This window comes from Zootoca vivipara, chromosome 3 (assembly GCF_963506605.1).
Source record: "Zootoca vivipara chromosome 3, rZooViv1.1, whole genome shotgun sequence".
Lineage (NCBI taxonomy): Eukaryota > Metazoa > Chordata > Lepidosauria > Squamata > Lacertidae > Zootoca > Zootoca vivipara.
Window position 1 is genome coordinate 65,560,395 of NC_083278.1, and position 14,760 is coordinate 65,575,154.

At 39.6% G+C, this 14,760-nt stretch overlaps 1 protein-coding gene across 3 annotated transcripts in view; it reads left to right on the plus strand.

Annotated features, from left to right (window-relative positions):
• Nucleotides 1-14,760, plus strand: part of SCAF8 (SR-related CTD associated factor 8) — a 70,308-nt gene that overhangs the window by 16,839 nt on the left and 38,709 nt on the right. For 2 of the 3 annotated variants that reach the window (XM_035108674.2, XM_035108672.2), the window contains exons 7-19: nucleotides 278-454; nucleotides 1,540-1,622; nucleotides 2,269-2,383; nucleotides 4,026-4,157; nucleotides 4,592-4,704; nucleotides 4,827-5,020; nucleotides 5,411-5,511; nucleotides 6,776-6,889; nucleotides 7,487-7,643; nucleotides 9,193-9,323; nucleotides 12,002-12,146; nucleotides 13,780-13,833; nucleotides 14,419-14,631. In XM_035108674.2, the coding sequence (XP_034964565.2) occupies nucleotides 278-454; nucleotides 1,540-1,622; nucleotides 2,269-2,383; nucleotides 4,026-4,157; nucleotides 4,592-4,704; nucleotides 4,827-5,020; nucleotides 5,411-5,511; nucleotides 6,776-6,889; nucleotides 7,487-7,643; nucleotides 9,193-9,323; nucleotides 12,002-12,146; nucleotides 13,780-13,833; nucleotides 14,419-14,631 (1,729 nt within the window). The remainder of the gene's footprint in view (nucleotides 1-277; nucleotides 455-1,539; nucleotides 1,623-2,268; nucleotides 2,384-4,025; nucleotides 4,158-4,591; nucleotides 4,705-4,826; nucleotides 5,021-5,410; nucleotides 5,512-6,775; nucleotides 6,890-7,486; nucleotides 7,644-9,192; nucleotides 9,324-12,001; nucleotides 12,147-13,779; nucleotides 13,834-14,418; nucleotides 14,632-14,760) is intronic. The other variant, XM_035108675.2, reaches the window with a different exon arrangement.

The window sequence follows — 14,760 nt, forward strand, 5'->3', positions numbered from 1 at the left end:
TCTTTCAGCATTTCTCTGGAAGCAGTTAAGGTTTTCTGAAAATTGTTTGAACGAGTTGAATGTTATGTATAAAATATAAGCAAATACAATAAATAATAATGCATATATAAATGGGCTTTGTTTTATTTTGGTGCATCCCTTGTCTATCAAAGCACATTTTAAGAATAGCTGGACATGAATGAAACTTGATTTTCCAAGTCAAAATATATGCTTATTTTATCAATGTGTACATAACACTAGCAAAAATGTCATTTCTCTCCTCTTCCTCTCATTCCAGCTTCAACAACTAATACAGACACTGCAAATGCAACAACAGAAACCACAGCCATCATTACTTCAAGCACTGGATGCAGGTCTTGTCGTTCAGTTACAAGCCCTCACTGCACAACTTACAGCTGCTGCCGCTGCTGCCAATACACTTAACCCACTAGAACAGAGTGTCTCCTTTAACAAGGTAGAAGTTGATCTACCAAGTTTGAGAAAGGTTGCTAGAATTTGAAGAATACATTTCCAATGATTTTGTTTCCTTGTTTCCCTTTTGCTTTGTTTTCAAAATAGATTTTTAATATCTTCTAAATCTCTTGATGTTAATAGAATTTTTTTTAATTAAAATATGTCCGTTTCTTAAAAATATTTTAGAAGTGATATGCTGAATCTTTCATCTTCTTTCAGCGATACTGGCCCTGATCTAGAAATAGGTTGAACAAATCGAAGGGTCAAAATGTCACCTAGATTGAAAGAGAGATGAGCCTGAATCCAAGCCCCTTCCTGATATGGGGATGGTGGGGGTATCTGGATAAAGTTCCCTATACCTGCAACCAGATGATCCATATTCACACCTTGTCTGGTGCTTTAATATGCAATTATTGACCCAGTGTTGGGAATTGCATGCACAGACCTGGATGCTGGATCACTGAACTAGTTTTTCATCAAATCTACTTTTTTAAGGTAACAGACAGTTGAGTTTCTTTCTTTGCAATCCCAGGAACTTGCTTATGAATGCAGTAGGCTATTTTATGCTGACTGGTCTAAACCTTGACCTAGCCATATGAAACAGCTTACCCGTACATAATTCTATGCTGCTGGTACCAGCTTTAAATTGGTTGATGGTTGCTTATGTGTCAGTACACCAGCATAAACCTGGGACACAGATTCCTGATTCAGTAAGGTAACCTAAATTAAATATACCACTGGTTTTATACGTATGTATAAGTAACCCAATTTAAATGGGGGACTGGCTGCATTTGTTTGAGGTGTGCTTGTTCTTTCTAGCATCTCAAACATCACATTTAACCCAGGCATAAGATGTAACCATACAAAGAACTAAGTTGTATTCATTAGTCTCATGCTATTTAGGGGTTATCTGTATTACCATTTTCATATGCCAAGTAAGTAACATATATACAGACATATGAAAATGTACATTTTCAACAGGCCAAAAATAAACAGGTAAAGCTAGTGTTGCCTTCCTTTTAACATGCCATCTTGAATAGTTTGTGGATATAGTGCATTTCTAATGCATTGTTTGTTTTCTCCTAGAAGCTGATGGATAGGTTTAGCGATTTTGGTGAAGAAGCTGACATTAATGAAGAACCTAAAAAAGAAACTCCAACTTCCCAACTGTAAGACTTCACCTCATTTTATATACCAAGTGGAAATAGTGTGAAAAGTAGACTTCCTGGTTGGTTGGTTGGTTGGTTGGTTGCTTTGCTTGCTTGCTTGCAAAGCGGAGGGGCTGCATGTATAGACAGAATGCTCATTTCTATATGGGCCTATTAAGCTAATAAGTGATAATCTAAAAGCAGTATTTAATTAAAAGCACTTCTAAACCACTTTATATGAATGTACCTATTTTATATTGAAGTAAACCACAGAGGCTGTCCCTCTTGGATTGTTAGCAGGCTCTGAATAATAGAGCTGAGCTCTAAGTGGAAAGATACCATGAAGTTGAAAGAGTGCTGGTTTGTGTGAGGGCTTATCATTTCGTAAAGGTGAGAGAGCAAACAAAGCAGGAGACCAGGTGCCTGCAGATAATCTGCAAAGTATCTGTAAAGTATAGGTTCAACTGAGCTACCTCCTGGGAAGCTGTCAAGTCTCCACCTTTTGTTCACCAGTATATTGCCTTGTTGAAGCACTTATCACAATGTTATTTCAACGATATAGCGATTTATCGCACAGCCCTATTACCGAACTTGTTTTTGTATTATTATTATTACATTATTATTACTTAGTAAGAAGTTGATTGACTGTTCTGATTGTGTGTTTTAGGCCTCTTGTGTCTGAATCTGTGAACAACTCACTTTTTCACCAACTAGCTGAACAGTTACAGCAACAAAACCTAGAACATCTCCGCCAGCAGCTTATGGAGCAGCAACCTCCAAAGGTATAACATTTTGTTCTTTGGACAATAGGTGGTCATCTTTTTAGTATTATGTTTCTAGTTAGCAAAAGTGAGTTTTACTTTAATGTTCTTTATCATAAAATCATAAAAGCATTATAACTTGCTTTTAATGTTTTTCACATAGTGAAGGCAGCAGTACAAAGAGGCACACATGCAACTGTGTGTGTTTGTTTTGAAGTGATTTCCTCTGATCAGTTGCCACCAAGAAGCACTTCCCTGAGATCAGAAAGTGCTTGGGGACGGGGGTTTGGTGAAAGTGGCTTAAACGCAAACTGGAGTATGTAGCAATATCTCAATAACATTCTCTTTAAGCAGCTTTCAAGTCCAAGGTTCAGGCTAGTCAAGTGGGGTGTCAGAAGGTTATGAAGAAAGGCTTTCATAATTTAGGCCTTTTTTCTAGTGTCATAATAATACTGGTAGTTAACATCCCTTCATAACTGTGTGAATTTGGAGCATAGCCGCCCTACTTTGTATATATTTTACATAGTTTTGCAAAGGACTTGTACAAAGAGTATCTGAACTGAGAGACTAGGAAAGGATTTGAAAGAAAATGGATTGTTTTGATGAAAATATTCTGATAGCAGAAACACCAATAAAGTGGGAATTAGATAATAGTTATAAATATGTTTAGGGGGGATTCTGACTTAGATGTGTTCAGTCATAATGCCACAGATGGTAGCTTCGCCCAATTGGCTCCTCAGCTAAGCACATACACCAAAGGTCTGAACCTGCAGTTCCTCTCATACTGAGCAGGATTACGATCGCAACAACACATTATCAGTAGGGTAAAACTAACCTATCTCACGACGGTCTAGTTATAAATAGTCATTAAATGGGTTTGCATAGTGAAAAGGTGTTGGCAAACTTTGAGATGGATGAATTAAAAATCATATACAGCTGAACAGAGTAGTAATGTTGAGAATTAGTTTAATACAGTGGTACCTCTACTTATGAATTTAATGCGTTCCAAATGCACATTTGTAAGTAGAAAAAAATTGTAAGTTGAATCCCATAGGAATGCAATGGGAGAAAAAATTCGTAAGTAGAAAAAATCCTATTTAAAACCGCATCCAAGATGGCGGACAGAGCTCCATTCATAAGTAGAAACATTCGTAAGTAGAGTTATTCGTAAGTAGAAGTACCACTGTATTGGTTTTCTTCAATACTGGTTTCATTTTTCAAGAGAAAACATGAGTAGATCTTCCACTAGATGTCACCAAACATTGACATCTAACACACTTCTAACATATCTGTCTATGTAAACCACCCTGTAAAACCCTCCTCAGATGAAGGGCAGTATATAAATTTAATAAATAAACAATAAATGTAATTTTTGATACAACAGTTCCTTAAAATGCAGAACTTTGCATTCTAAGTTCATCTTACAATATTTTTCTCAGTTCATAATATTAATGTTTCGATTCCTCACTAGAATTGCAACAGCTCTTCTCTTGGTCTTTTCACATAATTGGGCAAAAACAAACAAACCAACAAATATTCTAATAATGATACAGTTTTATGCCAAATTGGGCTGCTACATATGTACACCATGCCTCCTGCAAAACCAGTACAGTTTCAGGTAAAACAGATGGAAATATTAACCTTGCATAATTTCTTTTTCCAGGCAAGTCCTGAGGAAACACAAGAAGGGAATTTTGGTTCTGAGCATTCAGCATCACCTTCACAAGACAGCAGCCACCAGCAGTTTTTAGAAGTAGAAACAAATATTGACAATTCAATGGATGTTCAACAACAGGTGAAATTCGCTGTTTCTATTTACATCTATGAAGTGTGATCTCTGTGGTTACAGTTTACAAGATCAGAAATGTAATTTTTTTAAAATAAAGGATGAATGCACTAGCCTTTGTTAGGGTCTTCCTGGGCAGCAATATGCTATAGATATGATACTGGGCCTAAGAAGTCTTCCCCATTAATTGAACAGATAGTTGCTATCCTTTCTGAAAGAAGTGATAATTTCATGAATATGTGTGCCACAAGAGAATATCACATATACCCTCAGATTCTGCATGTGAGGATTTCCCCACATCACTCTTTTCTGCGTTTAGAACCCGAATGAGGAATAAGGCCTTCATATGCAAGCCATTTTGTGCATATAGATTGCTTTTGCGAAATTATTGTGAGCCTGTTTCCCTGTACTTTGGTGTGAGCCCCTCTTTCTTCTCTATTCAGGACATGGACATAGATGAAGGTCAAGAAGTTGTAGAACAAGAGGTATTTGAGCAAGAGGAAAAGAAACCTGTAGTTCCTTCAAGATCAAGAACACGTTCAAGATCCCGCTCAAGGTAATTTTGCAATTTTCTTAATATAGTAGGGGTTTTTTTGTCCCAAATTTCAAAAACCAAAATGAGTTTTGTGCTTTTCTTACGAGTGTTCTCTTAGCAGCATTGAACTGATTATTTTACAGGTCTCCAAGAAAAAGAAGGTCCAGGTCACGATCTGGCTCTAGAAAGCGCAAACATAGAAAGCGTTCACGCTCTAGATCAAGGGAAAGGAAGAGGAAGTCCTCCAGGTCCTACTCAAGTGAAAGAAGGGCTAGAGAGAGGGAAAAAGAACGACAGAAAAAAGGGTTGCCTCCTATACGGTCGAAAACACTAAGTGGTAAGTCATCTGCTTCCAGTTTAACGTTTCTAAGAACAAAATAATATTTAATTTGTTATTAGTCATTCTTTCAAAAGAAGCAGAGGGTTGAGACTGATTTCTTGGGACATTTTTCCCCAATGTTTCCTAATTCACTTTCATACAATGTGTTTACAGTACATATTAGTTTTGGCATGAGATTTTACATGCTTTATTGTAGGGGTTAGTTAAGAGTAGAATTCTCTGCTTAAATTAAACAATTGTATTTATTGGTTTGATACATTACACGCCCTGTGCAAGGCCCCAACTTGCTTTAGCTTGTCTGTGGTAAAAGCCTGTGTAAAAGGTTCCAGCTTAAGTGAGCATATGCAACAAACTCTTACTTAATTTATGCAATGTTTGTCTTTACAGTCTGCAGTACTACACTTTGGGTTGGTCAGGTGGACAAGAAAGCCACGCAGCAAGATTTAACCAATTTATTTGAAGAATTTGGACAAATAGAATCTATAAATGTAAGTGAAATCATCACCATGTGCCTTTTTAAAAATAACATAATCTTGTTTGAACAGTTGTGTACTCGTTAGTAGAAAATAAGGGTTAGTACATAGAGGTAACTCGGGACGCAGGTAGCGCTGTGGTCTAACCCACAGAGCCTAGGGCTTGCCGATCAGAAGGTCGGCAGTTCTAATCCCTGCGACGGGGTGAGCGCCCTTTGTTCAGTCCCAGCTCCTGCCAACCTAGCAGTTCAAAAGCACGTCAAGTGCAAATAGATAAATAGATACCGCTCCAGTGGGAAGGTAAACGGCGTTTCCGTGCACTACTCTGGTTCGCCAGAAGCGGCTTAGTCATGCTGACCATATGACCCGGAAGCTGTATGTGGACAAACACCAGCTCCCTCGGCCTATAGAGCGAGATGAGTGCCGCAACCCCAGAGTCATCCACGACTGGACCTAATGGTCAGGGGTACCTTTACCTTTACATAGAGGTAAGGGATGTGAGTGGTGCTGTGGGTTAAACCATTGTGCCGCTTGGGCTTGCCGATCAAAAGGTCGGCGGTTTGAATCCCCGTGATGAGGTGAGCTCCCATTGTTTGGTGCCAGCTTCTCCTAACCTAGCAGTTTGAAAGCACACAGTGAAAGTAGATGAATAGGTACTGCTCTGGCGGGAAGGTAAATGCCATTTCTGTGCATTGCTCTGGTTTCGCCAGAAGTGGCTTAATCATGCTGGCCACTTGACCCACAAAAACTGTCTGCAGAAGTGGACAAACACCGGCTCCCTCGGCCTTTAAAGCGAGATGAGCATCACAACCCCAGAGTCATTCGCAACTGGACTTAATTGTCAGGGGTCCCTTTACCTTTTTACATAGAGGTAGCTGTACTTCCAGCTAGTTCTAGAGGAATTTAAATGGAATTCTGCTTACACAACAAGGCAGGTTTGCCTGCCTCTCCATTGCTTCTGCAGCTCATTGTGGTTCTTGAAACGTCACTCAAAGTCCTGGTTGACCCTCCAGAATGGCCTAGTGGGTGTTGAAGGACAGGAAACTGTCATAAAGTGTGTGTATGTGGTGGTGGTGGAGACTGGATCACAGCTGAAACAGTGTTGTGGAGTCACCTTGACACTTGGTGTCACTGCTGTGTACTGGGGCAGGGCAGTGGTAAGGTCAGTTTTGTGGCAACAACACCAGAGTTGAGAGGATAGCACTGCCCCACCATGATGATCATTCCTGATTCCTAGCCATTAGCTTACACTTTAATATTACTTGACTCTTGCTTATAGATGATCCCTCCCAGGGGCTGTGCGTATGTCTGTATGGTCCATAGACAAGATGCCTATCGTGCTCTTCAGAAACTAAGCTCTGGATCCTACAAGATTGGATCTAAAATGATTAAGGTACATCTTCATATTATTCATCTTCAAGATAAATTATAGTAATTGCTTGCTTTCATATACAATGAAGAATATAACATTTCATGGTTGGTAATACCTATAGTTACTAAGAAAAAATAGGAATTTCTCGATAACTTTGTAGAATAATTTTCTTGTCAAGACAGTGACTAGAATTAAAAGTGGAATATTTCAAAATGGGAAATCAACAAGAACACCAGTGAATATAACTTTATGGCTGGTGGTAACAGTATCTACATTAGAGCATCATTTGGGGGGATTGGTATAGGGGAAGAACTTCAAGCAAGTACAACACAATTTTTGTAGAGGACAAAAGGCTCAAAGAATTTGGTCTGTGCTAAATAACTTGATCATAAAGTTGTAGAAAGTATAACTCGGGAGAGGAAAGTAATTAAGGTGCATGATGGTGAAGGAATTCCCTTTAATTTGGATATCTTGAAGGCTTTTGCATAGTGAGTTCTTCCGTCTTATGAACAATGTATTAGGACTGTTGGTTAGTATGTTTGAAAGGAGATCAAAAGCCTGGTAGAAATGTTGGTTGTAATTTATTTCCAAAACTATTGAATTGTATTCTATTTTCAGATTGCATGGGCTTTAAACAAAGGTGTGAAAACTGAATACAAACAGTTTTGGGATGCAGATGTTGGAGTTTCATATATACCTTGGGAAAAAGTTAAATTGGATGATTTAGATGGCTTTGCAGAAGGAGGCATGATTGACCAGGAAACAGTAAATAGTGGTAAGAATGGTTTATAGAGTGCCTTGTAATTACAAATTTATTTTCATCTTTTGTTATAGAAAAATGTGTTTCCAATATACTTAATGTGCCCATTAGAATGATAATGACAGGTGTTTTGTTATCAGACTAATTAAGAGGTCAGCTAGCAGTTGGCAGTCAGACTGAATCATAAGTGTCCAGTTTCTAAAGTCACTAGAAAATTTCTATCCTGCACTAGGATGATTGCCAGACTAAGACTGCAGTCCTCTATACCCTTCTTTGGCAGTAACTCCCATTCAGCTCAGTAGGACTTACTGAGCAAGCTTCTTTAGGATTGATTGACAATACTAAACCAATTCACCAAGGAGTCAGTTCCATAGGGCACACTTGTATTTACTTCTGAGTAAACATGTAGGGTTGTGCTCTAAAACTTGTCCATATTAGATCTTCTAAGGATGGTATAACAAAAAAAACCTCTAGTCAATGGTTTTCAACAAACTGTTGATATAAGAGTTTCTAAAACTATCAGGCACAAATTGTTAACTGCCTTCACTGTAGATTCAAAGAGCAAGATTAGTACAGTAGTTCACATCTAGCTGTGCATAAAAGTTTGCATGAATTGGCTCTGACCAGGCAGTTTTTCTGAGCATATCTCCTTACTCTCCAGTCATTAAAAAGATTTAGGTTTCATGGAAAGTATTCTGAAAATGTTTTAGTATTTTCTATTTGTTATGGTGGACGATGAAGTGTTCGGATCGGGCTGTTCCTCTTGCATGAGACTCAGGCAGGAGCAAAGAATTGTGGGAGACAGACCACTGTTTTGTTGGCTGTTATTCAGCTGAGCCCTCTGTAACTCCTTCCTTTGTTATTCTTAGTTACTTTGTAATCTTGCTCTTCTTAAACTGTTTGTCTGATACTTTGTCCTGTCTTTGTTACTGTTTGCTGTCAGCCCTTTGATTTGTCCTCTCCTCTGTTAAGGTAACCCCCCCCCCCAAAAAAAAACCTGTCTCCCTGCTAAATGTCTTTCACTATTCTATGTTCAGTGTTTTACTTCTGTTTCAAATTAATTATTTACTTTTGGTCTTTATTTCCTGTTGCTGGCCATTGCTGTTGGACTGCCATTTTCCTCAATGATTTTTGCAGCGCTGGCTACCTGTTGCAGCAACCACGTACTGCTTCCTTAACAGTTTCTTATTCATTATATGACATTATTATTTCTTTTGCATTACATTATCAAGAGGTGGATGCTATATATGTCTGAATTTTATTATGGGGAGTTAATTTTCTTTACTCTTGTTCTTGTTCACGTGTTAGCCGGGGGGAGGTAGGCACTTGTATTTAATTTAGTTTTAGATTTTTGTGACCATGCTCCTGCTTGGCGAGTCTGAAAAACTGGGAAGCGGTCTACCTCACACAATTATTTGCTCCTGTCTGAGTCTCATACAAGAGGAACAGCCCAGTCTGAATACTACATCATCCACCTAATAAACCTACTATTCAGGTAAGACCAATCGTCCTTTTCTTTCTTTATTGAAACATAATTAAATCTTATATCGTTTCTTTTCTTAAGAATGGGAAACTGCAAGAAGCTCAGAGACCACGAAAGAGCCGGTGCAAACAACCCAGACTACAACAGTTGACAAGACCACAGCCGTAACAACCCAAACAGAAACTTTCACACAGTCTGTCACTATGTTACAGGTTAGAATTGGACTCAATTCTGTCTTTGCTTTTCTCAAGGTAGTTGGACATGGAATGGGTTATCTTCTGTGTCAGTAAGCAGGACTTGAAATGTTCTGGTTTCAAAAGTTTTTACTCTACCCTTCTCAATTATTTCTGCCATCTAGCACAGAAGCCTGACTTCTGCAGCCTGCAAAGCCAGGCAGTTTTTGCTTTCCCTTTTAGCAGAGGCTATTCTTAAGGTTTCTGCCCCCTTGCAGTTTGTAAGAGAAGTCCCCCTCATCCCCCACACCATTTGAAAAGAAGAAAGTGAAGAATTGATACTTCTCTTATGGAGTCTTGGCATGGGCATAGTCAGGCGTTATGTTGGGGGGCACAACTGAGCTATCTGTGACACGATTGGTCAGTTAAGCATTTTTATTTATTTTCTTGATTGGGGCAGCAGCTCCTCCCAACCGCATCCCCTTGGCTATGCCCATCGGTCTGAAAGCAAGTTGTCCAGGAAGATTGCTATCCAATAAGCTGAAGGGCTGCCAACTGCAGGAGGAAGGGGATATATGCTAAAACAGATAGACTACAGGTCCAGCCCTCAAGAGCAGGCATCCCCAAACTGCGGCCCTCCAGGTGTTTTGGCCTACAACTCCCATGATCCCTAGCTAAGAGGATCAGTGGTCAGGAATGATGGGAATTGTAGTCCAAAACATCTGGAGGGCCAAAGTTTGGGGATGCCTGCTTAAGAGAGCACTCAGCTAGTAAGGGACCACTGATATAGCCAGTCTGGCAAAGGACGAGGGCTCCCAATCTCCCCAGCAGCAGTGGGGAATGACCTGCTGCCAGGGGATGACAGTAGAGTAAGCCCCCCAAATAGAGACAGTGGACATTACACCACCCCCATCTTCCATTATAATTTAAAAGTCAGAATTAACTCACCTCCAACTCAACACACATTCCCCAAGGATGAACAGGATCAAAATCATTCTAGCTTTGATGGCACAGAATAAAACCCCTTGTCTTCATCACCAATGGGGAGATCAGAGTGCTCCAGAAACAGGAAAGTGTATAACAGTCTCCTCCAATGTTTCCTGAACTTGCTGTGTACCCAGGTAACATCGATCACATCATTGTGCTTCTTCTTGTTTCTGGAGCATTCCTATCTGTTCACTGATGGTGAGAAGAGTGGCTTTGTTTAGAGCTGCTGTGTGATCAGGGGCTAGAGGGCTGCCAGAATAGGCTTGGTGGACCAGATTAGGCTCATGGACCAGCATTTTGCCACCCCTGATTTACAGTAAATCTCTCTCCCTGCATGCTCACTTTCCCATGTGAGTTGAAGAAACACCCAATTATTAGTACTCCATAATTATGAGTATCTTTTATTATCTATGCAATGTAAAGTGACACTTACTACCACCTTTAACCATTTTTATGTCTAAAGGTTGTGCATCTGAAGGAAAGCACAACCTGTGGAGAGAGAGAGAGAGAGAGAGAGAGAGAGAGAGAGAGAGAGAGAGAGAGAGATGATGATGATGATGATGATGATTTTATTGATTGATTGAATTTATATACTTCCCTATTCCCAGAGGTCTCAGGGCAGTTCACAGAAAAGATCAACATAAAAACCACAATAAATATATAATCAAAATAAAAACAACAACCCAATAACACCCTAAAATATGCTGCAGGTTTAAGATGGTCTGAAGAGATATTTATTTAATAAATACATCCCTAAGACTGAAAGCAGGCCTAGCATCCAGGTGATGATTCTTTCAGTGCAGAAAGATGATGATTGTCCTTTTCTGTGTGGAGGTCCCACTCACAGTCATTAGCATGGGCACTTAATTTCAGCCTCTTAACAATCACCACAAAATGGACCAGAGGAAATCCTTCAGTAGAGGGTGCTCCATTTAATACTCTAAGCACATAGGTGGTAGGCAAGTGTGACAAGAATCTCCTCTGAACATCTAAGGATAAGTGGTTGCTTTTAGACATCCAGTTCCTATTTTCTCTCTGGATGAGTTTGAAAATTGGATTTCCTGTGAATGTTCATTGTGCACTAATGATGAAAAGGCAATATCCCCTGCCAGTCGTTTGTTACTAGATTCTGCTCTGCTCACTGCGGGGTCTCCTCAAACCTGGGAGTTTGTTTTTGTGAGTTTAATTGTTTATGCTTTATGCTTAATTATTTCATGGATCTCTTTTTCTCTTATTTAATCATTTGTTTCTTTCAATTAACCAAAATACCTTGGGGTTAGCTTTTTGTGTTAAGAACTTTCTGTATTCACTTATGCTCCAAAATGTTGGGGAAATTCAGCTAATCAGACATGATTTTTAGGCAATATTGATACAGTACAATAGTGCTGGTTGGCTGTTACCGTAAGTGACAGAGTAGGGGACCCAAAGTCCCAGATTACTCTGTTCAGTGGAGTATATCAGAGCAGTGTACAATAAATGTATTAAGAAGTGACACTGCAAGATAGAGCAGGCTTAACAGCCTTTACTTCCCATTTTTGAAGACCATAGTTACTATTGTCATTGTGTAGATTTTGATTCTAAGTATTACTTAAACATCCCAATACTAGGCATGTTTACCAGAGGAAGTACCACTACATTCAGTGGGACTTACTTCCCAATAAACCTGCATAGCCTTAAAATAATGGGATTATGTAAATAGTGAAGACATACTTTCCTTTCCTCCTAAACAGATTCCTGTAGCTCCATCTGTGCCAGCAGTTAGTTTAGTACCACCAACATTTCCTGTTACAATGTCTGTCCCTCCTCCTGGCTATAGTCCAATTCCTCCACCTCCCTTCATGAGAGCAAGCTTCAATCCTTCACATCCACCTCCTGGTAAGTTACCTTTATATAATTTATATACTGTATATAAAAATTTAGGCATTGCGTGCGCAGAGGTCACAGTATAGAATCAACTGGGCCGTGCCTTTGGGTAGAATAAATGTTATTTCACATAACACACGTTGGTAGGGGAGTCAGGGTTGGGACAGGGCAAAATTTTACAGAACACACGCATTGGGGGAATGATCGTGTGCAAAATGAACAGGTCACAGGGATAACCGGGGGCGGGGTTTGGACGGAGGAGAGGAGGGAAATCACAGGGGTAAGTGGGGGGGTTAGGGGGAGGAGAGGGGGGAAGTCACAGGGATAAGCTGGGGGGGAGAGAGGGGGCATAATAGGTCATGGATCAGGACAGAGTTGGGGGATTCACAGGGATGGGGGGGGGAATCACAGGGATACGTCATGGATCGGCACAGGGTAGGGGAAATCACACAAATAACCCACAGCAACACGTGACAGGTCCAGCTAGTTTAGACATAAATTTATGCATAAATTCACATAGATTGTTCTAATTAAAAGATCCATACTTGGATGTAAACCTCATTGTATCCTTTTGTATTTGCTTCTAAGTATACATACATAGAATGGGCTAGAGGGATGCGGCTGGCGCTGTGGGTTAAACCACTGAGCCTAGGCTTGCCGATCAGAAGGTTGGTGGTTTGAATTGCCGTGACAGGGTGAGCTCCTGTTGCTCAGTCCCAGCTCCTGCCAACCTAGCAGTCCGAAAGCATGTCAAAGTGCAAGTAGATAAATAGGTACCGCTACAGCGGGAAGGTAAACGGCATTTCTGTGTGCTGCTCTGGTTTGCCAGAAGCAGCTTTGTCATGCTGGCCACATGACCTGGAAGCTGTACATCGGCTCACTCGGCCAATAAAGCGAGATGAGCGCCGCAACCCCATAGTCGGTCACGACTGGACCTAATGGTAAGGGGTCCCTTTACCTTTACTTGGATGTAAACCTAATTGTATCCTTTGGGATTTGCTTCTAAGTATACATCCATAGGATGGGCTATTGGAGTTAACTGGCCTATGTTTATTTTAACTTACAATGCTTAAATGATATTCCTTTATTTCATTTTTAAATTTTATTTCAAAAAAATTATATACCACTTGATTGTAAAAATCTCAAAGCAATTTACAAGAAGATGAAACAATAAAATAAAATAAAACCTTTCAACTGCAATCTTAAACACAAAAGGTTAAGATGCAAAACAGAATATATTGGTTTATATAATACTGCTTGCTCATAATTTTAATTCAGTTGAGCACTTGCAGATTCCCCAATTTGCAAATACAGTTGTACTTTGGTTCTCAAACGGAATCCGTTCTGGAAGTCCGTTCAACTTCCAAAAATGTTCGAAAACCAAGAGGCGGCTTCCGATTGGCTACAGGAGCTTCCTGCACTCTATCAGAAGCCATGTTGGACGTTCAGCTTCCCAAAAAACTTCACAAACCAGAACAGTCGCTTCCGGGTTTGTGGTGTTCGGGAGCCAAAATGTTCAAGACAAAGATTTCGAAAACCAAGGTACGACTGTATGCAGTGAATACTGTCTTCTATACAAATAAGTTATGCAGAAAACTTTTGCTAGTTTTGTTTATTCAGATTTATTATTCTTTGTTTCTTCTAGGTTATTTGCCTCCCCCAGTTCCACCACCTGTTCCACCGCCGGTAGTTCCAACCCGTAAGTTAGTTTATAGCTTTCCTTCTTGTGTCTCCCGTTAGGCAGTGCTCTTTCACCAAACTCCAAAATTTAGAGGACAACTTAAAATACATTTGGTGTGTTTGTTGGAGGGAGCTACTGATGAGAATTTTTTTAAAAAAAACATTAACTGTGTTGTGTATTTATATTGGAACATAATATAATTGTTTTTAATTGTACAGAACAATGGAAATAGTTGTAGCTCAGGAGAAACTTGCCAGCCTCTATTATAGCTACTGTGACAGCAAACTGTTCTTAAAATGATTTGTTTGCTTGTAAGGTGAAGGCAAAGTTAACGTGTGTTCATTTTCTGCTGCTGTAAATGATAGCTTGATAATACTGCAAATAGTATATTTAGTGATTGCTATCTATAGTTTAGGATTACCAGATTTTTTTATTACATCATATGCACATACAACGTGAAAAGAATTCACTGTGATACTGCAACATAAGCTGCAATCTTTAACACTTATACTAGGGAGCAAATCCCATTGAATATACCAGAACGTCATTGTGGGTAGGCATGCATAGGATTGTAAGAAGTTGTATGTGTGTTCTGTTTTACAGCTCTTGTACAGTCTTCGCTACCAATTGCTCAAGAGTCAATGAAAGATTATAGCAACCTTGCTCTACCAGTTGGCACTGTTTCTAGTAGTCTTACTACCCCAACATTATCTGCTGGAAGTGTTTTTACTCCTCTGTCAAGTAACAAGTCAGATTTAGATGAAAAGGGATCCCATCTTGCAGATCTTCAGATTTCATCAAGTGAAAATAGAGCTGGTAAGTAGCCCAGTGAAACTTTACTCATAAAGTTTGTACAACTAGAGTGGTCATTTACCAACTACATGGGTATTCTAAAGGGGTAGCTATTGGAGTAACTACTGGAGCCAATGCCACATATTGTAAGGT